The 19,782-nt window shown below is 42.9% G+C and overlaps 1 protein-coding gene across 2 annotated transcripts in view; it reads right to left on the bottom strand.

Moving 5' to 3' along the window:
- Nucleotides 1-4,802: 4,802 nt before the first annotated feature.
- Nucleotides 4,803-19,782, bottom strand: part of LOC147446110 (uncharacterized) — a 36,277-nt gene continuing 21,297 nt past the window's right edge. The window contains exons 3-6 of one of the 2 annotated variants that reach the window (XM_086525419.1): nucleotides 6,262-6,487; nucleotides 6,032-6,177; nucleotides 5,251-5,274; nucleotides 4,803-4,927 (exon numbers count right to left, since the gene is read on the bottom strand). In XM_086525419.1, the coding sequence (XP_086381545.1) occupies nucleotides 4,874-4,927; nucleotides 5,251-5,274; nucleotides 6,032-6,177; nucleotides 6,262-6,487 (450 nt within the window). In that variant the 3' untranslated portion in view covers nucleotides 4,803-4,873. Of the gene's footprint in view, nucleotides 5,275-6,031; nucleotides 6,178-6,261; nucleotides 6,488-19,782 lie in introns of both variants that reach the window. The other variant, XM_086525418.1, reaches the window with a different exon arrangement.

Raw genomic sequence — 19,782 nt, 5'->3', positions numbered from 1 at the left:
CACATACAGGAATATGCAGTGTGTATAATGAAGGGGCACCCTTACTAGGCATAACAAAGGGAGAGCGGGCACTTGAGCCCATGGCTATGATGTGGCTTCGTGGTCGGGTGTGAACAGGGGGGCATGCACTAGTGGGTGGCTGATGATGGTGCCATTGGTGGTTGGTGGTGATGATCGGCATTGCCATGTGCTGCAGATTACACACTTGGGGTCCCCATTGGGCCACCCACTTGATGGGCCCTCCTCGTAGGTGGCTTTACACATGCCATCATGATTGCTTATGAACCTATAAAGACCTACTTTAACATTCGAACCCTAATTTTTCCTTTCTTTGCAATTTCAATCTACTTCTTCACTTCGTCTGCCTTCTTCTGCATTTGGAAGAGCCTATCTACCCACGAGGAAGCTTCCTGTGTCTTTTTATTTGCCTTAGCCTCAAACCTAATCTCCTCCCTACAATTAGTGAGAGTTCTATCACAATAGTAAGGAAGAGATAATGATAACCGTTTTGACTTGCTCTTAAAACATATTACGTTTCATTTTTCACTAGAAGAACCATAAGACATGAGCTTGTCGAAAATAAGTAGTTTATGTTCGAGATTTTACATCCCTTATATCTTTGTGCATTGAAAGCTTTCATTTAGTGAATTTGTGAAGTTATCAAATGAAACATGTTCCTGTTCCTCAACGAAATTTTACGTTTAGTGAAATGGCTTCCTTGTTGAATGAAAAGTCTATATGTTGGTGAAACTAAAGTATTGTACTTTTTCATCCTATTAAAAGCATGTGCAAACTTTTTTTTAGAACAGAATTGTCTTTAAGAGTTTGTTAGCATATACTCAATGCCCACCTCTAAGCATGTATTTCACTCGTTACACGATGAAAGTCTATGAGACTCCATTATGCGGAGAAGTTATGGTGGGATTTTAACTTTAACCTTGAAATAGTCAAGATCATTGATGATATTGAGCTAGTTTTTGATAAATTTTGGGGGAGAATATATCCTTGGTTGGTGGCTAGTGGCCATTGGTCATGGCTGATGGTTGCAAGCTATGTGTAATCAATGTCGTCTACACCGCCCATGTTGTTATACATTAACATACTACCCTTGCTCAACACTAGATATAGAGGTCATTGCAATGAGCCCAAGCAACTAGTAATGTGAATATCTAGCCCATGCTACTTATATGCGTTATTGCCTCGAGTTCTTTAATTTGCCATTTAAGCTCCACCTTGAGAGGGCATGGGTGGACAATGACATCACATCTTATCAAGTTTGTAAACAATTTTTTTTGCTTTCTCCAATGGTGAGAGTGAAGGTGCTCATAGTTAAGATTGTGCCAGAAGACTTACTATTGCTTACGAATTTACCTTTATTGTTAAGTAATAGTGTTTTCTTTAACTACGGTTGTCAATGCTACATCACACGATATACATTCACCATCTTTCTATCTGAGTGAAAGAAAGGAAATGAGGATGCTCTTGCACCATTGTCATGTGTGTGTAAGTGATTATGTCATCACTTTGGTTTAACACACCACCAAACAAAGGACCAGAAGCTTGAATCCTTTTGATGCACCAATGTGAGGCTCTCAATATTGCCAAAATGCATAATCTGAAAAATCAACTTGTTACCTAAAATCTTGATGAAAGGAAGAAAGTGGAAGCCTTTATCAAGCACATAAAGTGACTCCCAAGAATTTGGCATGGCGCTATATTTATATACTTTTGGCCAAGTGATGGCTTTGTTACAACAATCAACCTTCAGATTGTTTGACACCTGTTACTTTTGAAAAAGTAATTGCAATGTTGCTCAAGAAAGAGTTGCGATTTAACAATAGTTAAGGTGGGGGCAGTGTGGTATTCACAACAACTACAAAAGAAAAGAGGTCATTGTCTTTGAAAATGTAATTATCTTTTTGTAGCAACAAGAACATTCCGGCTTGTAATAATACAAAGGATTGTGAGTGTTACTAGGGTCGCTTGGCCACACTTGAACCCATGACCTGGGTCACAAAGGACAATTGCTCAACCAACCAAGCTAGCTCCTTTGGACAAAATGAAATGTAATCTCTCTTACCGAAATTGTCATATAACAACTTACTTATGGAAAAGTATTATTGGAAAGTTTAGGTACCCATTTGAGTTTCTTCTTTGTCGTTCATCAACTAAAGTACAATTATCAAGTACACTAATAGAGATCTACTCAAGAATTACATCACTGAGGTAGATTGACATGATTTACTTGAGCGATGCTTCCACTAAGCATATTAAGACTACAACAATATTGCACATTTATTTAAAAAGTTTCCATTTGAGATTATGGAAGGAGGAGGTAAGGTTTTTACCATTTTGAGGATATTTGAAGAGAACTTTGCTCTGTATGAATGTATATGATCTTCAAAGTTACTTTCCAAAAAGTCAAGAAGCCATACATATTTTGCACAAATAATAAAAGGAAATTTCTTACAAGTATACATGGGCAGTTGATATAAAAAAATGAATGCTTAGGTGTTGCTAAAGTTTCCAAATGCTCAACAAACGATGGGCAAGAAGTAGCATGGTGAGAAAATTGATTATTAAAGGACTTAAGTAGGTTAAGACAAAGATATTGCTAATTGTCTAAAGTTTGGAGAAAGATTTATGAAACGGCTTATAAGCTTCCGTTTCTTGCTCATCGGCATATTCATAGAAATTCCATGTAATGTTATCAAATCAATATCAAATTTCAAGAAAATTAGTGAAATTTCTCATAAGCTCAAGTTTCTTACTAAATGACATATCCATAATGGTTTGGACCTTGTATCTTTATTATGTCATTTGAATGGTATTCCTACTACCTCCATAAGAAGCTCATTTGATTGATATTCCTACTACCTCCATAAAAAGCTACCTAAATTTGATGAACTTGAGGTTATTCTCTAACATGAAAGGATCCTTAAGCATGAGGATAGCCTATTGTGTAATGCTAAGGTATTTGTGTAAATTATTCTTTTGAAGATGCAAAATGAATGAAACCACAAATTCAGGATCACTCTCATTATTAGAGAAAGATAGATGTACACTTTCCTACTTTGTTGACTTGCAACATATTATAATTTGGTTTTAAGCATGAGACTGCTTAAAACCAAAGTTTCAGGCTAGAAACATGATTCTCTCTCTCTCTCTCTCTCTCTCTCTCTGTGGGTTCCTACTTTGTTGACTTGAATGAGAATGGCAATGCAAACTTTTAGACATTGCACGTTGCTCTCTCAAAACGTTAAAAAAAACTTTATGAAATTCTCTAGTGACCTTGGACAAGATTTTTACGAGATCAAATGGCTAAGAAATGACCTCAAAAGTGTTGATTTTAATTAGCAGAGTGTGTGAGGGGGGGGAAATAGATCCGAAGTAGAGGATAAGGAGGGGAAATATCCCACAAGCACACAAATTTCTCAGAAGAAAAATGGGAAAAGTGGGAGTGTTTGCATGGAAAGAGGGTACATGCACCCACTTACCTACATAGGCTATTAAAAGAACGTCTCTAGGTCCTCTCTCTCCCTCTCTCTCTCTCTCGCTCTCTTAAGCTCATAATAAAAGCACTAAAGTCTTGATGATCACAAAACTATTCTTTTTTTTTTCCCCATGATCCCACTTTCTCTACAGAGTTATTGATCTTCACAAAGCAAGGAGTAAGCTTTTACATGATGTCTAACTTCATCCCAAAAATATTTATATTACCACAAGATTTTTCTTTAAAAAAATTGCGACTACACTTGCCTCCACATAGTCAGTAGTAAAGCATAAGATCCACCTCTACATGATTGCGGCATACCAATCTTTAGAGACAAGATTAACGAATCAACATGCTAGTAAAATATCCCATTGTACCTTATGTTTTGAAACTCATTTGTAGTAGTGCCAACTAACAAAGGAAAATTTCTTTAAAGAAAAAGATCATAGAAGTCGTCCGTAATCACCAACCGGAGGATGACCCATTGAATTAGGTAAAATTGCGATTAAAAGATGAATAATATTGAGATCACATGTGCATTTTGTAGAGGATATGGGAGGAGCGCAATCCCCCTAGAGTGTTGGCCCTCAAGTTGAGTGCCCCTAGTGGTGTTTCTTTAATGTTATTAATGGGACTTTACTATGTGTGACCACAACTAATGCCTTGCCTCCAATTTATGAGCACTTGACCCCTCACAAAAGCATTTTATCAAAAGCAATGACACATATTTCCATCTTGATTGAAAGGCTCGCTAAGGTGGCCGGCTCCATGTTTGAGAAAGAAAGAAAAAAAAACATTATGCTTACCAAGTAAAAATCCTGTGGGTGAGAGAGAGACTTCCAAGGGTGTGGATTCCAAGTTGGAGCATGGTAGACTCCTCAAGAAATGGAGTAAAATGCTTGCAAGTGTTACAGAATTAGCAAGCTCTCGGATACAAGAATAATAATCTTGCAGCTTTGACAATCTTAAATTCATTCTGGTCAAATTATGAGTTTCAAAAAGGGAAAAAATTAAACTCACACAGTTTGAATACCTTGTATTGTTATCAGAGAGTAAAAAACTAGAATCAATGATAGGAGGCACCAAATCCAATTAAGACAATATAACTTTCAAATTGCAGTTACATTGAGGCTGTACACTTCACAAAGAGCCCAACTATCTAAAAAAGGCTTTACATGCTGACGGGGTGGAAACCTAGTGCTTAAGTGGATGTGCAATTGCAGAAAGGCCCACGTTCGATACCCAGCAGCATCTTTCAAGTTTCACTTCAACCTCCCAAAAAAAAAAGGGGGGGGGGCTTCACATGTAATGCCTTCCATAAAATTGTTTTAATTGTAAGTAGGTTATACTCATCATCCAATACAAGGGACCCCATGACAACTACGTTGGCCAGAAATAAACAGACGTCCTTGTAATAATACTGCTATCTCTTCTCTGTGAGAAATCGAAACACCACAATGTTTCAATCAAGTGTTCGGATACATATGATACAGCTTTAGCATATACAAGGACTCCTTCACGGGACTTCTTCTCTTTACGGCAACCAAGTAAGTATCATACGACTTTAATGGTAAGCTTATTTACAAGAACTCCCTTCACAAGCCTTGTCCATATCAACATATATGATTGTTGCTTGATGGTTTGTTCTAACTTTTGTTTGAGGTTGTCAAGGGATTTGTTCCCACCCAATTCTTGGGGCAAGAAGGGCAAGAGGAGCATTTTGTGAAACAATCTTGGTGAAAGGGGGCATTGCATACCTTACATTTCACAACATTGACCTCCTGTACAAATGTGAGAAAAACTTGTTAACCACTCATCATCAAGAGCCTAGCAATCATTCCGAGTTTTACTAGAAAAAAAAAAAGAGGAAAAATTACCAAATGCCCCTGAAATTTGTTAACATTCCTAAACATCCCTCATATTTAGCAAATTTTGCCCAAAAAACCCTATATGCCCTTACATTTTTCCAAAATTCCCAAGATACCCCTTGTCAACTTCACAATTATCACTTAAAACTTTATTTTTTGCAATTCACAAGAAAGTGGTTCTTGGTTCTCCCTAGATAGCAGATGATAGAACTAGGATATCTAGATGGTATTGTGCGCTCTCATCATGAAAGTATTTGTAGACACAAACACCACAATTTGTGAGCTCATTTGTGAATATTTTTGTCTAAGACTCTTGTAATATTCTTAAAAAATAATCAACTATGTGGAGGTTGGAGCAATTCCTCCAAAAATTGGTGCAAGGTTATTTTGGGTCATTGGAGGGGTATTTGGGAATTTCCACAAATTTCAGGGGTATTTTGGTAATTTTCACAAACATGTTGTCATACCCCATTGAATGCAAAAATACTTTCGAAATTTTGGTGCAAGAAATTTGAGGGGTATTTTGGGAATTTTCACAAGAAAAAATAACATCCTTTCGAACTATAAAGCATGTTTTGTCATCACCTCATTGAATGGGAAAATATTTTGGTAATTTTCACAAGAAAAAGATAACATCCTTTCAAATTATAAAAGCATGTTTTGTCATCACCTCATTGAATGGGAAAATGGGTTGAAAAGGATCTTCACATAGAATGCCCGCACCGCACCATTCTCCAGAGTCTTGGCAAACTGAGCATTGCTTTGTCACATGTAGCATCGATGTCTTCAGCACCGCGGTCAGCAACCCGGGAAGGACTGATGTAATGTACACAACAAAACTTATAAGCCTTCCTCTTTTCACAACTAGTCAATCTACAAAAGAAGGAGACTGACAAATACCTGCAAATGCACCTTTTGAGAGGTCTTCAAGATCACGAAGGGCAAAAAAATCATTGCTCTCTAGAAGATATCTCCGGGACCCCATAATATTCAGGATTTTAGAATGAAAAGGGCAGCGCATACATGAAAGTACGCTGCTCAATTTTGCTCTAGTTTCTTTAACATTCGATAGATAAAGGACGCGTTGATATAGGTAGGGATTTGCAGTAGTGAGACAAAGCAATGGCTGCAATATATATCAAGGCACAGAATTAGAAGCTTGCCTCATAGAGCCAAAGATAATCCTACCCATCTGGCAAATGGAAAAAATACTTTTGAAGGCTAAATTTTCCAACAATGAGTTGTCACTATTCAGACATTTTGACTAGCAACTCTTGAGCATATCGTGCACCACCAAAAGCGATTCAACCATGGCTAAGTGCAACATGGACAACACACACAATCTGATTCATCATGTGTCAATGAAGTACCCAATCAGGGAAATCCTCTTTCGATTGAAGAAAAAGAGACATTTTAGCAGAAAAGTCAGGACTCCAGCTCTGACAAGGCTAGTAACCCTCCTCTCTGAACTCCCTGCTGTTCTGTCGTTGAAGCTAAATCCGAGGTTTGCACACAACCTAACCTCCCTCTGCCAACAGCTCCTGCAAACCCCCCCCCCAAACCCACCCGTGCAGTTTACACTTCGGCTCAATGTGGCAACTGTCCACTTCTAATGATGCTTCTCTAAGCGGTTTGGCACCACACAATATAAGGCTTTGGGTACCCTAAAGCTGGCTCAAGCATCCCACTGGCTAAGATGGGTATGTATAGGCAGTAGGAGTGGTGGCCATGCTCTCGTGAGTGCAAATTGAACTAGCGGGGAGCATGTTCAAAGTGCCACATCTGTAACCCAAGGATGTCAGCATGAAAACAGGGTCGGCATCTGTCCCCACACATCAGATCCGAACAAGGCAACTGTAAAAGCCACACGACTGCGGCTCAAGTCACGAAATCATGGTGTAGTTCCACTTAACACAGAGAGCACACATTACCCTATGAGCGTGGGGGCAGACCCAAAATGAACAAAAAAGACACTATGACTTGCATGCTCTTCTCTAATGCCAACAGGCAATCACTCAAGCAAGCATCCACATACTTATGTCCAAAACTGTGATAAAATTGCATGTGAAAGCTTATGAAAAAGCAGTGGTGAATTGTCGTGGCTGGGTGAAAGATCCAAAGAGGAGATAATATGTCAGAAGTGTGGAGAGTGGGGAAATAATCGGAGGAAGTTCACAAAAAGTTGGATTCGGATTCGGAGTCTAACGAGGCGACTATTGTTGCACCTGTTCTGGCCTTTATACACTTGGTTCACCTACCTTCATCTTCATTAGGGACTTATGACTCCCAGAATGATAGCACTCTCGTCAAATTTCTCAGCACCAAGCTTAGGCAGTGGCTCTCACTTCCTTGGCAGAGTCCAAAGTTTCTGTTCAGCCTTTGGAGAATGGTGTGGCATATGAGTCAAAGGTTGTACATCTTTGTGATACTAGGTCACAAGACACATGTATGTTGGGTTCTGACATTGTGAGCCGAGTTTTCAAGCAAGATGGCTCGACTAGTTCTCGGAGGAGGCACAGTTGATCTCCGACTTTTGCTATAACCTATAGCTATTGATGGCATGTCCACACAGTATAATGCATAGGCGGAAGAGCTCTAGTTTGTATGGTTAACACAAGCTTCTAGAGCTTGGCGGATGTCACAAGTTTGGTGACGTGTCAACCCCAAGGGGTTTAGGGCCACAAAAGGCCCCCAATTTATGGACAACTGGCTGAAAGTACAAACCTAAAAAAATTGCTGGCATGGACAGTTGTACGGGCGCCCACGATGCATAGAACTGCATGCTGACGTGGCAGTGTACAAATGGCAGCCCAAAACATGGAAGTTCCAGCTGGTGCTAGCTTTTGAGACCAGAGACCTTCTAGGCGCAAGAGCTTTTCATTCCAAATGCTTTTGAGCCAACTTCAAATATGTAACTTGGGGACTCACTCCGGCAATCCTCTTGTGGAAGCAGAGCTCGAGCCCCCGCAGTTGTATCTTTGTGAAGCAATACAAAAGAAATGCTGAAAGGGACGCCATAATTTTGGAGCCAGTGCTTAAAGTCTATTCCCATCTGTTCTTTGCAACTGGCACATTGTGCTCTCCCATTACACTGGTATCTGAGCTTCAAGCATCTGCTCTTCTAACAAGCACACCAATCTTTCCCAAAATAGACAGGACAAGATGGCGCTTCTTGGATTTTGAGGGCTCCCCCGTGCTGCTCTCCCTTCTTCTCCAAAATAGTAGCAGTGCCTTTATCCGCCATCCGACCCACATCCTTCACTTTCTATCAAATAGAGTTTGAGACTTCCCAGATGGCATCCAAGGTCATTGCGATGAGCCCCCTAGCCATCCGAGTAGCCAAAGCTCATTTTCGATGGGGGCTACGATGCTCTTGTCGACGAGGTTGACTGCCAACGTCGGTCTGTTTCCCTGGCTTAAGGAGAGAGTACCTCCCGCTACTTTCCAAGATAGGTTCTGTTGCTGCCAGGGCAGTAGGCATACCTTCGGTACATGTTCTGGTTTGAGACAATCACGCCTCCCGAAGGTCAATCTACTACCTCGGGTGAGTGGTGGTTGGCTCCGTCAGAACGTGGAGTATTCGGGGCCCCCGAATCAATGCTTCATTTGCAGACAGATGGGCCATCTTGCGAAGGCTTGTCCATGGAGGAGGCCCCGACCCGCGACACGGACCCAAAAATACTGAGGCTGGCCAGGCTCAGCATGCAGAGACACAACCTCTTCTGAGACAGATGCACAGGCAGAGAAGGGCTAGCAGAGGTTCGTGGTCGACATCGCCAAGGACTGCCACGCCAGTTTGGCGTCCTTGGTGGTCAACCTGCACCAGGCCAGCAGCAATGGTTTCCCACATGGAAGCGTTTCGACCCTCTAGAGCACGTTGAGATGGCGGATACCCCTTCCACCTCAGCTTCACCACCGATAGCCCCTCCTCCCCCTCCGCCTACCACCCCCACCCCTCCGCTACCACCACCACCTCCTCCACCCGTCCCTTCCGGCTCTCCCATCCCTCCCGCTAGTCCCTCGCTCCACCTCTGTTGGTACAGGCGTCGCCTCTTGCGGCAATCCCTTGTGGGCTGACCAGTTTTGACATCCATCGCAGTTGGGACTTATTCAACTACGACTTCACGATTACTCGGTGACTCTTCTCGAGACCTTGAGGTGGCTTGCTTCAAAGTACATGTACTATTTCTAGTAGCTAGAGGGGCAAAGGCCCTGAACATAGCGTTTGGTTTCTCTTTCCCACTGTGTGGTAGTGTAAGGTGCAGCGGAAGTGAATGTTGAATTTTGCTCAAGATGAGTGCTCTGAACTGTGCTCAAGGTTCCTTTTACTTAGGGAAGGGAGAGCCTTCCGTTCTTTAATGAGAGAGTGCAAGTGATCACAAATAAAGTGAATGAACACTGTGAATGAAGGTGCATGAGATTGAGAGAGAGAGAGAAGAGAATACGACACTAGGAAGTTGTCAAACCCTCCTCCAAGGGCCCCACTCTCTATGGTGAGAGCGGTCTACTTATGATTGCACAAATCTCTACAATGCTTGGACTTGCCGACGATGTCGACAGACGGGCTGAAATCCGCAAATCTTTATTTGCTGAATTCTGACTCTTATGTCGATGCGACGACGACGCGTTGAAAACGCAGATGCTGAAATCTGCGTTTTCCGGGCTGAATCTGCAAACTTCGCGGGATCTGACCGTGCGGCGAGGATCTGCTGCGGGAAGGTGAGATCTGCGAGGTTTGGGGTCCTACGGAATCTGATTGCTGAAAACTGAAAACAGTAGTGCTTATGAGTGTCTTGTCGCGATGAATCTGCAAAACGTTGGGAGGTTCTGCAAATCCAAAAACGCTAGGCTGCTGAAATTTCAGCCACCTGTAAAATCTCCCTTTCTTCTGTGATTGATTTTGCCTGCTACTCCCTGCTATATCGCAAAACGAGACCCTCACAGTCTCAAAGCTTCATCAAGAAGTGGTGGGATGTAGTGAGAGGTGAGAGACAGCTGTTCGTGCTATATAGCATGTGTTGTTCCCGCTTCATTTCTCCTCTTTTCAAGCAGTTTTCATAACAAGTGCAGCATTTGCCATGGCTGACAGCAACACAAATGTGTTCAAGATGTTTGCTGCTGAGGATAGATTGGATGGGAACAATTACCCTATGTGGGCTTATATGATGCAACATGTCACTGTGTCAAAGGGTGTCTGGAATATTATGCAGGGCATTGATATACGTCCTGGTTCTGAGGATGTAGGTGATGTTGAGGATGTTGCAGGTTTTAGTGGCAGGATTGTTGATGCCAGAGCTGTGTAAGCTCGTTGGGATGTAAAAGATGCGCACGCTCATGCATTGATTGCGTTGTCTGTGAAGCGCACTATTACTCCTCACATTCATTCAATGAAATCTGCAAAACACGCTTGGGATATTTTGGCTGGTCTTTATGAAAGTCGCAATGAGGCAAAAATTGCATTGCTACGTAAAGAGCTGGATTCGAAGATTATGCATGAGGAAGATGATAACATAGTGACAAGAGGTTTCTCCATCCCTCTCCACCCGTCAGAGGTTTCTCCAGACCGCTTGCAGTGATCAAGACTCGGTCCCCAAATCTGAACTGCATACAATAGGGTGGATGTCACCAGCGTATCAAACAACCACAGCTTAGTACGGGGCTCTTGGAACTGTACTAGTGAACACATCTGCTCCAAGCGTGCTAGAGCTGCATATCCTTGTGTAAGTCTAGAGGTTGCTGCCTCTCTCATGGAGAAGGAGGGTCCAGTGAAAACAACCCCCAAGTAAGTGTAATTCTCAACCAGCTGCACCTCTTCCTCGCCGAAGAGAAACGTTGGTGCTGATGCCCTCACTTTCCCTTGCTGGTGCCAAGGATATCAATGAGCAACTTATTTCTGCAGGCGAAGTCATTTCTGATAGTTCCCTTGTGCAGACTGTTCTTGATGCTTTGCCAAATTCTTACCAGACTTTTGCTAGTACTTGGAGACTTATGACCCAACGAAATCCAGAAGTCGTCAAGTTTGATGCATTACGCACATTGCTGCTACAAGAGTCACTTTCCAGAAAAAACAGAACTAGACAATGTGCAGTTGAACAAGCCTTTATTGATGCTCAAAGAAAAGGTGGTAACAACAATGTAGCCACTTCTCATGGTACTTCTATCTCGGAATTATGGTGAAAAGGGCAAAAAGAAGATACGTTGCCATTATTGTAAAGCTAACGATCACTTGATCAAGCAATGTTTTAAGTTGAAGGCCAAAGAAGCTAAGAAGAAAGAGGCTAGTTCCACTACAAATGCAGCTATTGTTGAGTCTCCTGTGAAAGGAGACAATGATGCTGATTTTGATGCAGAATGGGCTTTTAGTGCAGAGTGCACTTATGATCCTTCAATCCATGATGCATGCATGTCAGTTGCTACAGATTCACATGTGTGGTATTTTTGACAGTGGTGCTATAAAGCACATTACCTCACATCGCGATTTGTTTACCTCTCTTGAGTTTGTCCCTCATGGGAATTCAGACACTTGTGCCAACAATGTCTCTTAGCCGGCTCAGGGAGTTGGAAAGATTGTGCTTACTGCTGCAAATGGGAATTCTTTCACAATTGTTGATGCATTGTATGTACCCGGGATGAAGAAGTATCTTTTGTCTGTATCTACACTTGGTAGACTTGGTCTTGTAGTCAAATTTGTGGATAACATATGTACAGTACATGATCTCAGTTTTGGTGATGAAATTGTTGCATCTGGCATTTTATGTCGTGGGTTGTATAAGCTCACTTTGTACGACAAGTGTGGGAAAATTTTTGCAAATGCAACTGTGAATTCTAAGATGCAAAACACGTTTTGGACATCTGATATGGTTGCTTCTTTGCCGCCTCTTGAAGCACCTGTCAAACATGTTTGTGAAGGCTGAATTTTGGGTAAGATGCAGCATTCGAAGTTTCCAAAGGATGATTCAGTTAGGGCCACATGCAGGTTGCAACTTGTGCATAGTGATGTTTGTGGACCCATGCAAACTCCGTCCTTGGGCAATTACCTTTACTTCGTGACTTTCATTGATGATTACTCCAGGCATGCATGAGTGTATCCGCTTAAAGGGAAGTCCGAAGTGTTTATGTGCTTCAAACAATTTCTGGCTATGGCTGAAAATGTCTCGAAATGTCCTATGGGCACCCTCCATTCAATCGAGGTAGGGAGTATATGTCTTATGAATTTAATGCATTTCTCGCTAGTCGTGGGATTAAACACCAATGTACAGTGCCGTATACACCTCAGCAAAATGGTGTTGCTAAGAGAAAAAACAAGTCACTGACTGAAATGGCACAATGTATGGTCAAAAGTCAAGCTTTGCCGCATTCGTTTTGTCTCGAGGCCATCATGTGTGCCACTTATCTACTAAACAGGTGTCTTACGAAAGCTTTGCAGTCTATGACTCCATATGAAGCATGGCATGATAGAAAGCCTCCTATTGAGCACATACGTGTTTTTGGTTGTTTGGCATATGCTTTGGTGCCACAAACACAGCACAGAAAATTGGATAATAAGGCTGTCAAACGTATTTTTGTTGGTTATAGTGTTGAAAGTAAAGGTTATAGGTTGTATTATCCGCAAACAAAGTGTATCTTGGTCTCATGGGATGTTGTGTTTGTGGAAGATTCAGTTCAGCCATTGTTGTCATGTACTAGAGACAATAATGTAAGCTCACAGGACATTTATGACACTTTGTTGTCTCTTTTCAATGGTGGAAACTCAAATGTAAATTCCAACGAGGCAAATGTACAGCCTATGGAGGTTTCTGAAAGTGTTACAGATCAAACTATATTATTGATGCACATGTACATGATGTACTTGATAAGGAAAGGGCTGAGAATGAGCAGGCTAGAGGTATGCCTAAATGGCTGGTGCATATCTTACGCGACAGTAAACTAGATGCACCTTTGTCTAGTTGTATTCGTTCAGGTTCTCGCCATGCATCTTATGCATCAGATTGTTATGCTTTGGTTGTGTCTAGCTTATGTGATGTTGAGGAACCTTTGTCTTTTGATAAAGCACAAAATTAAGAAAATTGGATGGCTTCCATGCAATCAGAATATGATGCACTTATAGAAAATGACACATGGACTTTATGTGATGTGCCTCCTGGCAAAAAGGCCATTGGTACGAAGTTGATTTACAAGTTACAACGCAAGCCGGATGGTGAGATTGATCACTATAAGGCTTGACTTGTTGCAAGGGGTTATGCACAGCAAAAAGGCATCGATTATGAAGAGACTTTTGCTCCCACTTGTCATATGACTACTTTGTGTTTCCATGTGCATTGGCAGCTCATTTTGGTTGGGATGTACATCAGTCAAACATTAATACTACTTTGTTGAATGGTGACATATTTGAGGAAGTTTATGTAACGCAACCTTGCGGTTTTGTCATTAAAGGGAAGGAAGATAAAGTGTGCAAAAGTAAGAAAGCTATATATGGGTTGAAGCAATCTCCTTGTGCATGGTATGAGAAGGCTGACACTCATTCGGTCAAACGAGGCTTTCATAATAGTCCAACAGAAAGCACATTGTATGTAAAGCGTGAGGGTGATGTACTTCTCATTGTCGTTCTCTATGTGGATGATTTGCTAATCATTGGACCAAATGAGAGACATATTGCTGAATTTAAGGCTGATTTGAATGCTACTTTCAAGATCAAAGATTTGGGGCTATTGCATCATTACTTGCGTATACAGTTTAAGCAGTGTGATGGTGGTATTGCCTTGTGTCAAACAAGTTACATAGAGACATTGCTATGTAAGTTTGGACTTGAGGATTGCAAACATATTGCCACTCCCATGGAAACAGGTTTGAAATTAAGCATTCATGATGCTAGTGATCCTGCCGATGTCACTCTTAAACAAACTGCTGTTGGTTGACTTATTTATATATATGCAACACGAGGCCGGATATTCAGTTTGCAGTCTCACAGGTTAGCAGATTTATGCATAGCCCAGGGTCTCAGCATTGGTAGGCTGTCAAGAGGATCTTTCGCTACTTGAATGGAACTTTACATCTTGGTTTGTTTTATCCTAAGGAGACATCATTGCCAATAGATTTACATGCTTTTTCAGACTCGGATTGGGCTGGTTGTTTTCACACGCGAGTGTCCACGAGTGGTTTTTGTTTCATGCTCGACGGTTCATGCATCTCATGGTTGAGCAAGAAGTAACCTACTGTGGCAGTTGTGAGGTTGAGTACAGGGCGGTTGTCATGTGACACATCCAACCCTATGTGTCCGTGGATAAGCTACAGCATGACCAGGGTTCAATTCAGTCTAGTCACTCTAGAATAGGAAGTGTTCTGGCACTTTTGTGAGTCTGTTCGCAGACAGTGCATGCCCAGACACTTAGAGTAGATGCATTGTAAGGTGCAGCGGAATGAATGTTGTATTTTCTCAAGATTAGTGATCTTTATTGCTCAAGGTTCCTTTTAGTTCTTAGGGAAGGAGAGAGCCCTCCATCTTATGGAGAGTGCTATGATCACGAACAAAGTGAGTGGATATTGTGCGTGCAAGTGAATGAGACTGAGAGAAGGAGAGAGAAGAGATACGACACCGAGAGGTTGTAAAACCCTCCTCCGAAGGCCCTACTCTCGTCGGCGAGAGTGGTCTACTTTGATTGCACAAAGGTGTACAATGCGAATGCAATGGACTGATGCAATGGGACTATGCCGATGACGACGACGGTGATGACGACAGCGACTTGATGGCTGAAATCTGAGATCTTCTATCGCTGAATTTCGGGACTGTTTCGGTGGCTGAAAATGACTGTTTTGGCTGTGTTTTCTTGGGCTAAAGATGGGGGAACTTCTGCAACCAATCTGGGATGTATCTGCTACCTTGCTAAAGGCTGAAAATGCTGTGTATCTGCGGCGGCAGGTTGGGGCTGAAAGTCAAAACGCTGCAGCAATGCAAAAACGCCAGCAAAAACACTAGCTTGGCTGAAATTGCTGATGTCAAAACGCTGATTCTGCTGATGCTTTGCAATCCCAAAAACGTTGGGCTTTGGGGGCTGCCTGAAGGGGGAACAAACGCTAGAAAGGGTTGGACTTGATGGCGATGGCTGATGCTGAGAAAACGCTGAGGATGGGAACTTGCCCCCCGAGGATGGGGATCCAAAACGCGGGGGGTGCTGGGTACTGCTGAGAAGTTGCCTGTTGAGCGGGAAGCTCCTGCTGCCTCTTCTGCCAGAAAGTGCTAACTTGGGTTTGCTTATATATTAACCTAGCAAAATTGCCCTACCTACTTTTGTAGGAAAGTCACTTAAAAATAATAAGTGAAAATCCCAATAAATAGGAAAATAGGCTGAATGCACTGAAAAATTCCCCTAACTGATGCCAATGGATTCTGATGGGAATTCCGATGATCATGCTGTGTGCAACCGGAGGATATGCATCTATGCTAAGTGACTGGGCATGCACGGTCTACGAATAGACTCACAAAAGTGCCAGATCACTGCTAATCTAGACTTGACTGAACTGACTGAACCCTGCTGTGGTGTAGCTTGTCCACGGACACATAGGGTTGGGATGTGTCACGTGACATGCATATCCTCTGGTTGCACACAGCATGATCATCAGATTTTCATCAGAACCCATCAGGAGCATTTTTACAGTGCATAGACCTATTTTCCCTATTTTTGACATTTTTCACTTGTTATTTTTAAGTGACTTTTGTTGGGAACTAGGTAGGGCAATTTTGCTACGCAAGTATATAAAGAAACCTAGTGCTAGCACTTTCTGGCAGAAGAGGCAGCACGAACAACTTGTTCAACAGGCACCTTCTCAACAAGACTCCCCACCAGCGGTAAACCTGCATTTTCAGCCAAGGACCAAAGATAAGCCATAGCGTTTTCATTTGCAAGTAGATCAGCCAACGTTTTGCTTTTGCAGATCCAAACCGGCGGTAGCAGAACCAGCAGAAGACAGATCAGCCCTAGCGTTAGCAGATTGCACAGCAAGGGACTTAGCGTTTTTGCAGCAAGATCCCAAATCAACCTAGTGTTTTTGCATCTGCAAGAGACCTAGCGTTTTTGCAGATCTTCACGACAAAACCATAGTAGACTTAGCATTCAGACTCCGCAACAGCAACCCAGAGCCTCACAAATCTCACCTTCCCGCAGCAGATCCTCGCCGCACGGTCAGATCCAATGCAGTTTGCAGATTCAGCCCGGAAAACGCAGATTTCAGCATCTGCGTTTTCAGCGCGTAGTCGTTGCATCGTGGCCATCGACATCGTCATCGACATAGAGTCAGAATTCAGCAGATAAAGATTTGCAGATTTCAGCCATTAGCATTTTCAGATTTCAGCCCGTCTCGTCATCGACATCGTCGGCAAGTCCAAGCATTGTTGAGATTTGTGCAATCAATAGTAGACCACTCTCGCCATAGAGAGGGGGCCCTTCGGAGGAGGGTTTTGACAACATTATGGTGTCGTATTCTTCTCTCTCTATCTCTCAGTCTCAACACCTTCATTCAGAGTGTTCATCACTTTGTTTGTGATCACTTGCACTCTCTCATTAAAGAGCGGAAGGCTCTCCCTTCCGTAAGTAAAAGGAACCCTTGAGCTCAATTCGGAGCACTCATCTTGAGCAAAGTTCAACATTCATTTCCATTGCACCTTACATTGGTATTAGAGCTTTGGCAGTGTTCTGTATCACTCAAGGAAAGAACCACATAATTTTTTTTTTGCTTGTTGCAGTCGCATGTAACTCAAGTCCTCTTGGGCGTGTCGATTCCTAATCGTGTTTTTGAAGAGTGACAGGAAACCCAAGAAAGAAGGGCTTGTCCAACCTCCCCTTGTGCCTCTTTTCACTCATTGAGAGCGGACCGTGCACTTAGCGGCCAGCCAATTGACATGAGGTGGGAAAAAGCAACCTTGGTGTGAGCGCAAGGCCGCCAAGGGGTGCGCCCGCGGAAAAGAGCAAAACTCGGGTGAAGAGAAGATCCTTCTCTAACACAGATTGCAAGCAAAAGAAGAACCACAAGAACCTCAAGACCCACAAGAACCCAAGTTCCTCGTGAACTTAAGAACCCAAGACTTGAGTGGATGGTCATCACCCGAAGCGGAATGGATACTTTGCATGGAGGTGATGAGCATGGAGGTGGCGAAGAAGAATTTTCCCCACCAAGAGGTTTTTCCGACCCTCCCCCTTCCCCATCTACGCCAAGGATTGCACTAACTCCTATGGAGGCGTTTGACAAGATGATGATGGACAGGAAGATAGAACGCGAAGCAAGAGAAGCAGAAAGAAAGGCAGAACACACAGAAAGAATGGCAACCATAGAGCATACTGTCACGAGTCTATGGCAACTTTACTTGTTGATTTCTTTTTGGGGGAATTTTATTTGACCTGTTTTAAAGCACCCCTCTGGAAATGCCAATGCCCGAGTTGCATGGTGTGAGGCGGACAGTGAGAGTCTAGGCCGGACAGCCGGTGAGCACTAAAGTTGGACAAATGGCTTAGGGTTAGTCGCGGTGGGGCTACGAATGTAAATCACTTGATAGCTGGCCGACATTGCATTTTTCGATGTGGTTCCAGTGGTGATTGATGGTCAAATGACCAGTGTGAATGCCATGGAAGTATCTCCTAAAATTTAGGGAATTGCTATTTTGGACCTGAAAATGTGTTCGCGTCATTACCTCCGGTATGACAAGGGGAACATTTTACAACTCTGCCGCGAAAGAACCTGGGCAACCAGTCGGGAGATTTTTAGGCGGCAACCCCGAAACGGGAAATGGCTTGTAAACGCGCAACGTGGCACATTTCTTGCACTTTCCTCATGCAAGAAGAAGTGGCGCTGAATTTATAGCTGGGAGGCTCATTTGCAAGTTTCTTGTCACAGGTTAAGAGCTATGGAGTGCTTTCTTTCCCTCTTATGTACAGTGCGGTGCAAGGAGTGATGCCCTACACGCTACGCACTGCTCTCTCTCCCCCCTACAAGCAGTTGAGTTATGCCCCTCAAGTGGGCTTCTCATTTGACCAATGTACAGTTGTGTGGGTTCATGCGCGATTGCCGAGGCAAGAGCCTCTTGCACATGTACTAGATTAGCTAGTGGCTAATCCCCCGCAGGTACAGGTGAATTCGGAGAGGTTTCACGTGAGAAATCTCGTCCGATTCAAAGGGCAAGTAGCCCTACAAGTGCGGGAGCTCGAGGACTTGCTACGGATGTGACCGGCACGCGAAACGGAGCCTGAAATAGGGAATTACAGCCTGCTGTGTATTTTTGCAGGTTTAGGGTTTCAGACCTAAACGGTCCCTAATACCCCCAGGAGGTTCGGGGACATGAGGGGACCACTGTAGAGATGGTCTGGCGCATTTTCGGGGCAGAAAACAGAGAATTCAGCGTGCTGCAGATTCTCGCCAGGTTTTGCAAAATGTCCGTATGTGTCGGGAAAGTCATCTATTGCGTGGGGATACTGACTCTGAAGAAATCTGGCCAGAACAAATGGATTTCAGCCCAGATTGTGCGGGACAGCTTGTAGGAAATCTCAGGTTTTATTCCCTCTGTTAAAGAATAAAGAAATACCGAAAGGGACGCCAACCTTTGGGGCCTACAGGTGTCACTGTCTGCTTGGGAGCATTCTAGCTTCCTAGTCGTGCTTTTGTTTTGAAGTGTAATTACAGTCTCAATTACAGGTTCCTTTTAAGTCATTGCTTTGTGTCGTAAAGTCAAGTGTTAAAGAATCGGGTGAAAGCTAACACGTCTACCGCCCTAGGGACCGGTTTCACGTACATACAATGAAAGAATGGTAGCCATAGCACGTGACCGCGAAGAGTTGTTGCGACTCTTTTCTAATGTGCAGGCACAAATTGCAAAGGATCAAGAGAAGGAGACTATCTCAATCTCTTCTTTTCCAAGGCATGATGATAAGCATGATGAATTGCATGATAATGATGAGCATGATGATTTAGATGATAAGGACAAGCATGATGATTTGCATGATGATCAAGATGCGGTTTCTCACAAGCATGATGATTTGCATAAAGATGATGTGATTGTTCACAAGGATGATGTGTTAGTTGATACTTTCTCTAGTGAAGCTAACCTCATTGCACATTCGATCAATCACGAAGAACCGATCTTAGCTCTCGAGTCGAGGTCCACAGAACCCCCACAGGAAGATTCGATCAATCATGAAGAACTGATCTTGGCTTTCGAGTCGAGGTCCACAACACCCCCACAGGCAGATTCGATTGATCACGAAGAACCGATCTTGGCTCTCGAGCCTAGGTCTAGCAAACCCTCACAGGAAGTATTATGTGTATGAATGATTAGTCAGCACGCATTGTACGAGTGTTTCATTCGTGATCGTTTCCTGTATTTTAGTCGGCTGATTGATTTAGATAAAAAAAGATGAGTTTATTTCCATGTTTTGCATG

The sequence above is a fragment of the Adiantum capillus-veneris genome, chromosome 12, assembly GCF_014529385.1.
Source record: "Adiantum capillus-veneris isolate H3 chromosome 12, ASM1452938v2, whole genome shotgun sequence".
NCBI lineage: Eukaryota > Viridiplantae > Streptophyta > Polypodiopsida > Polypodiales > Pteridaceae > Adiantum > Adiantum capillus-veneris.
The sequence above is the reverse complement of the archived record's forward strand: the minus strand, read 5'-3'. Positions and strand labels throughout refer to the sequence as shown.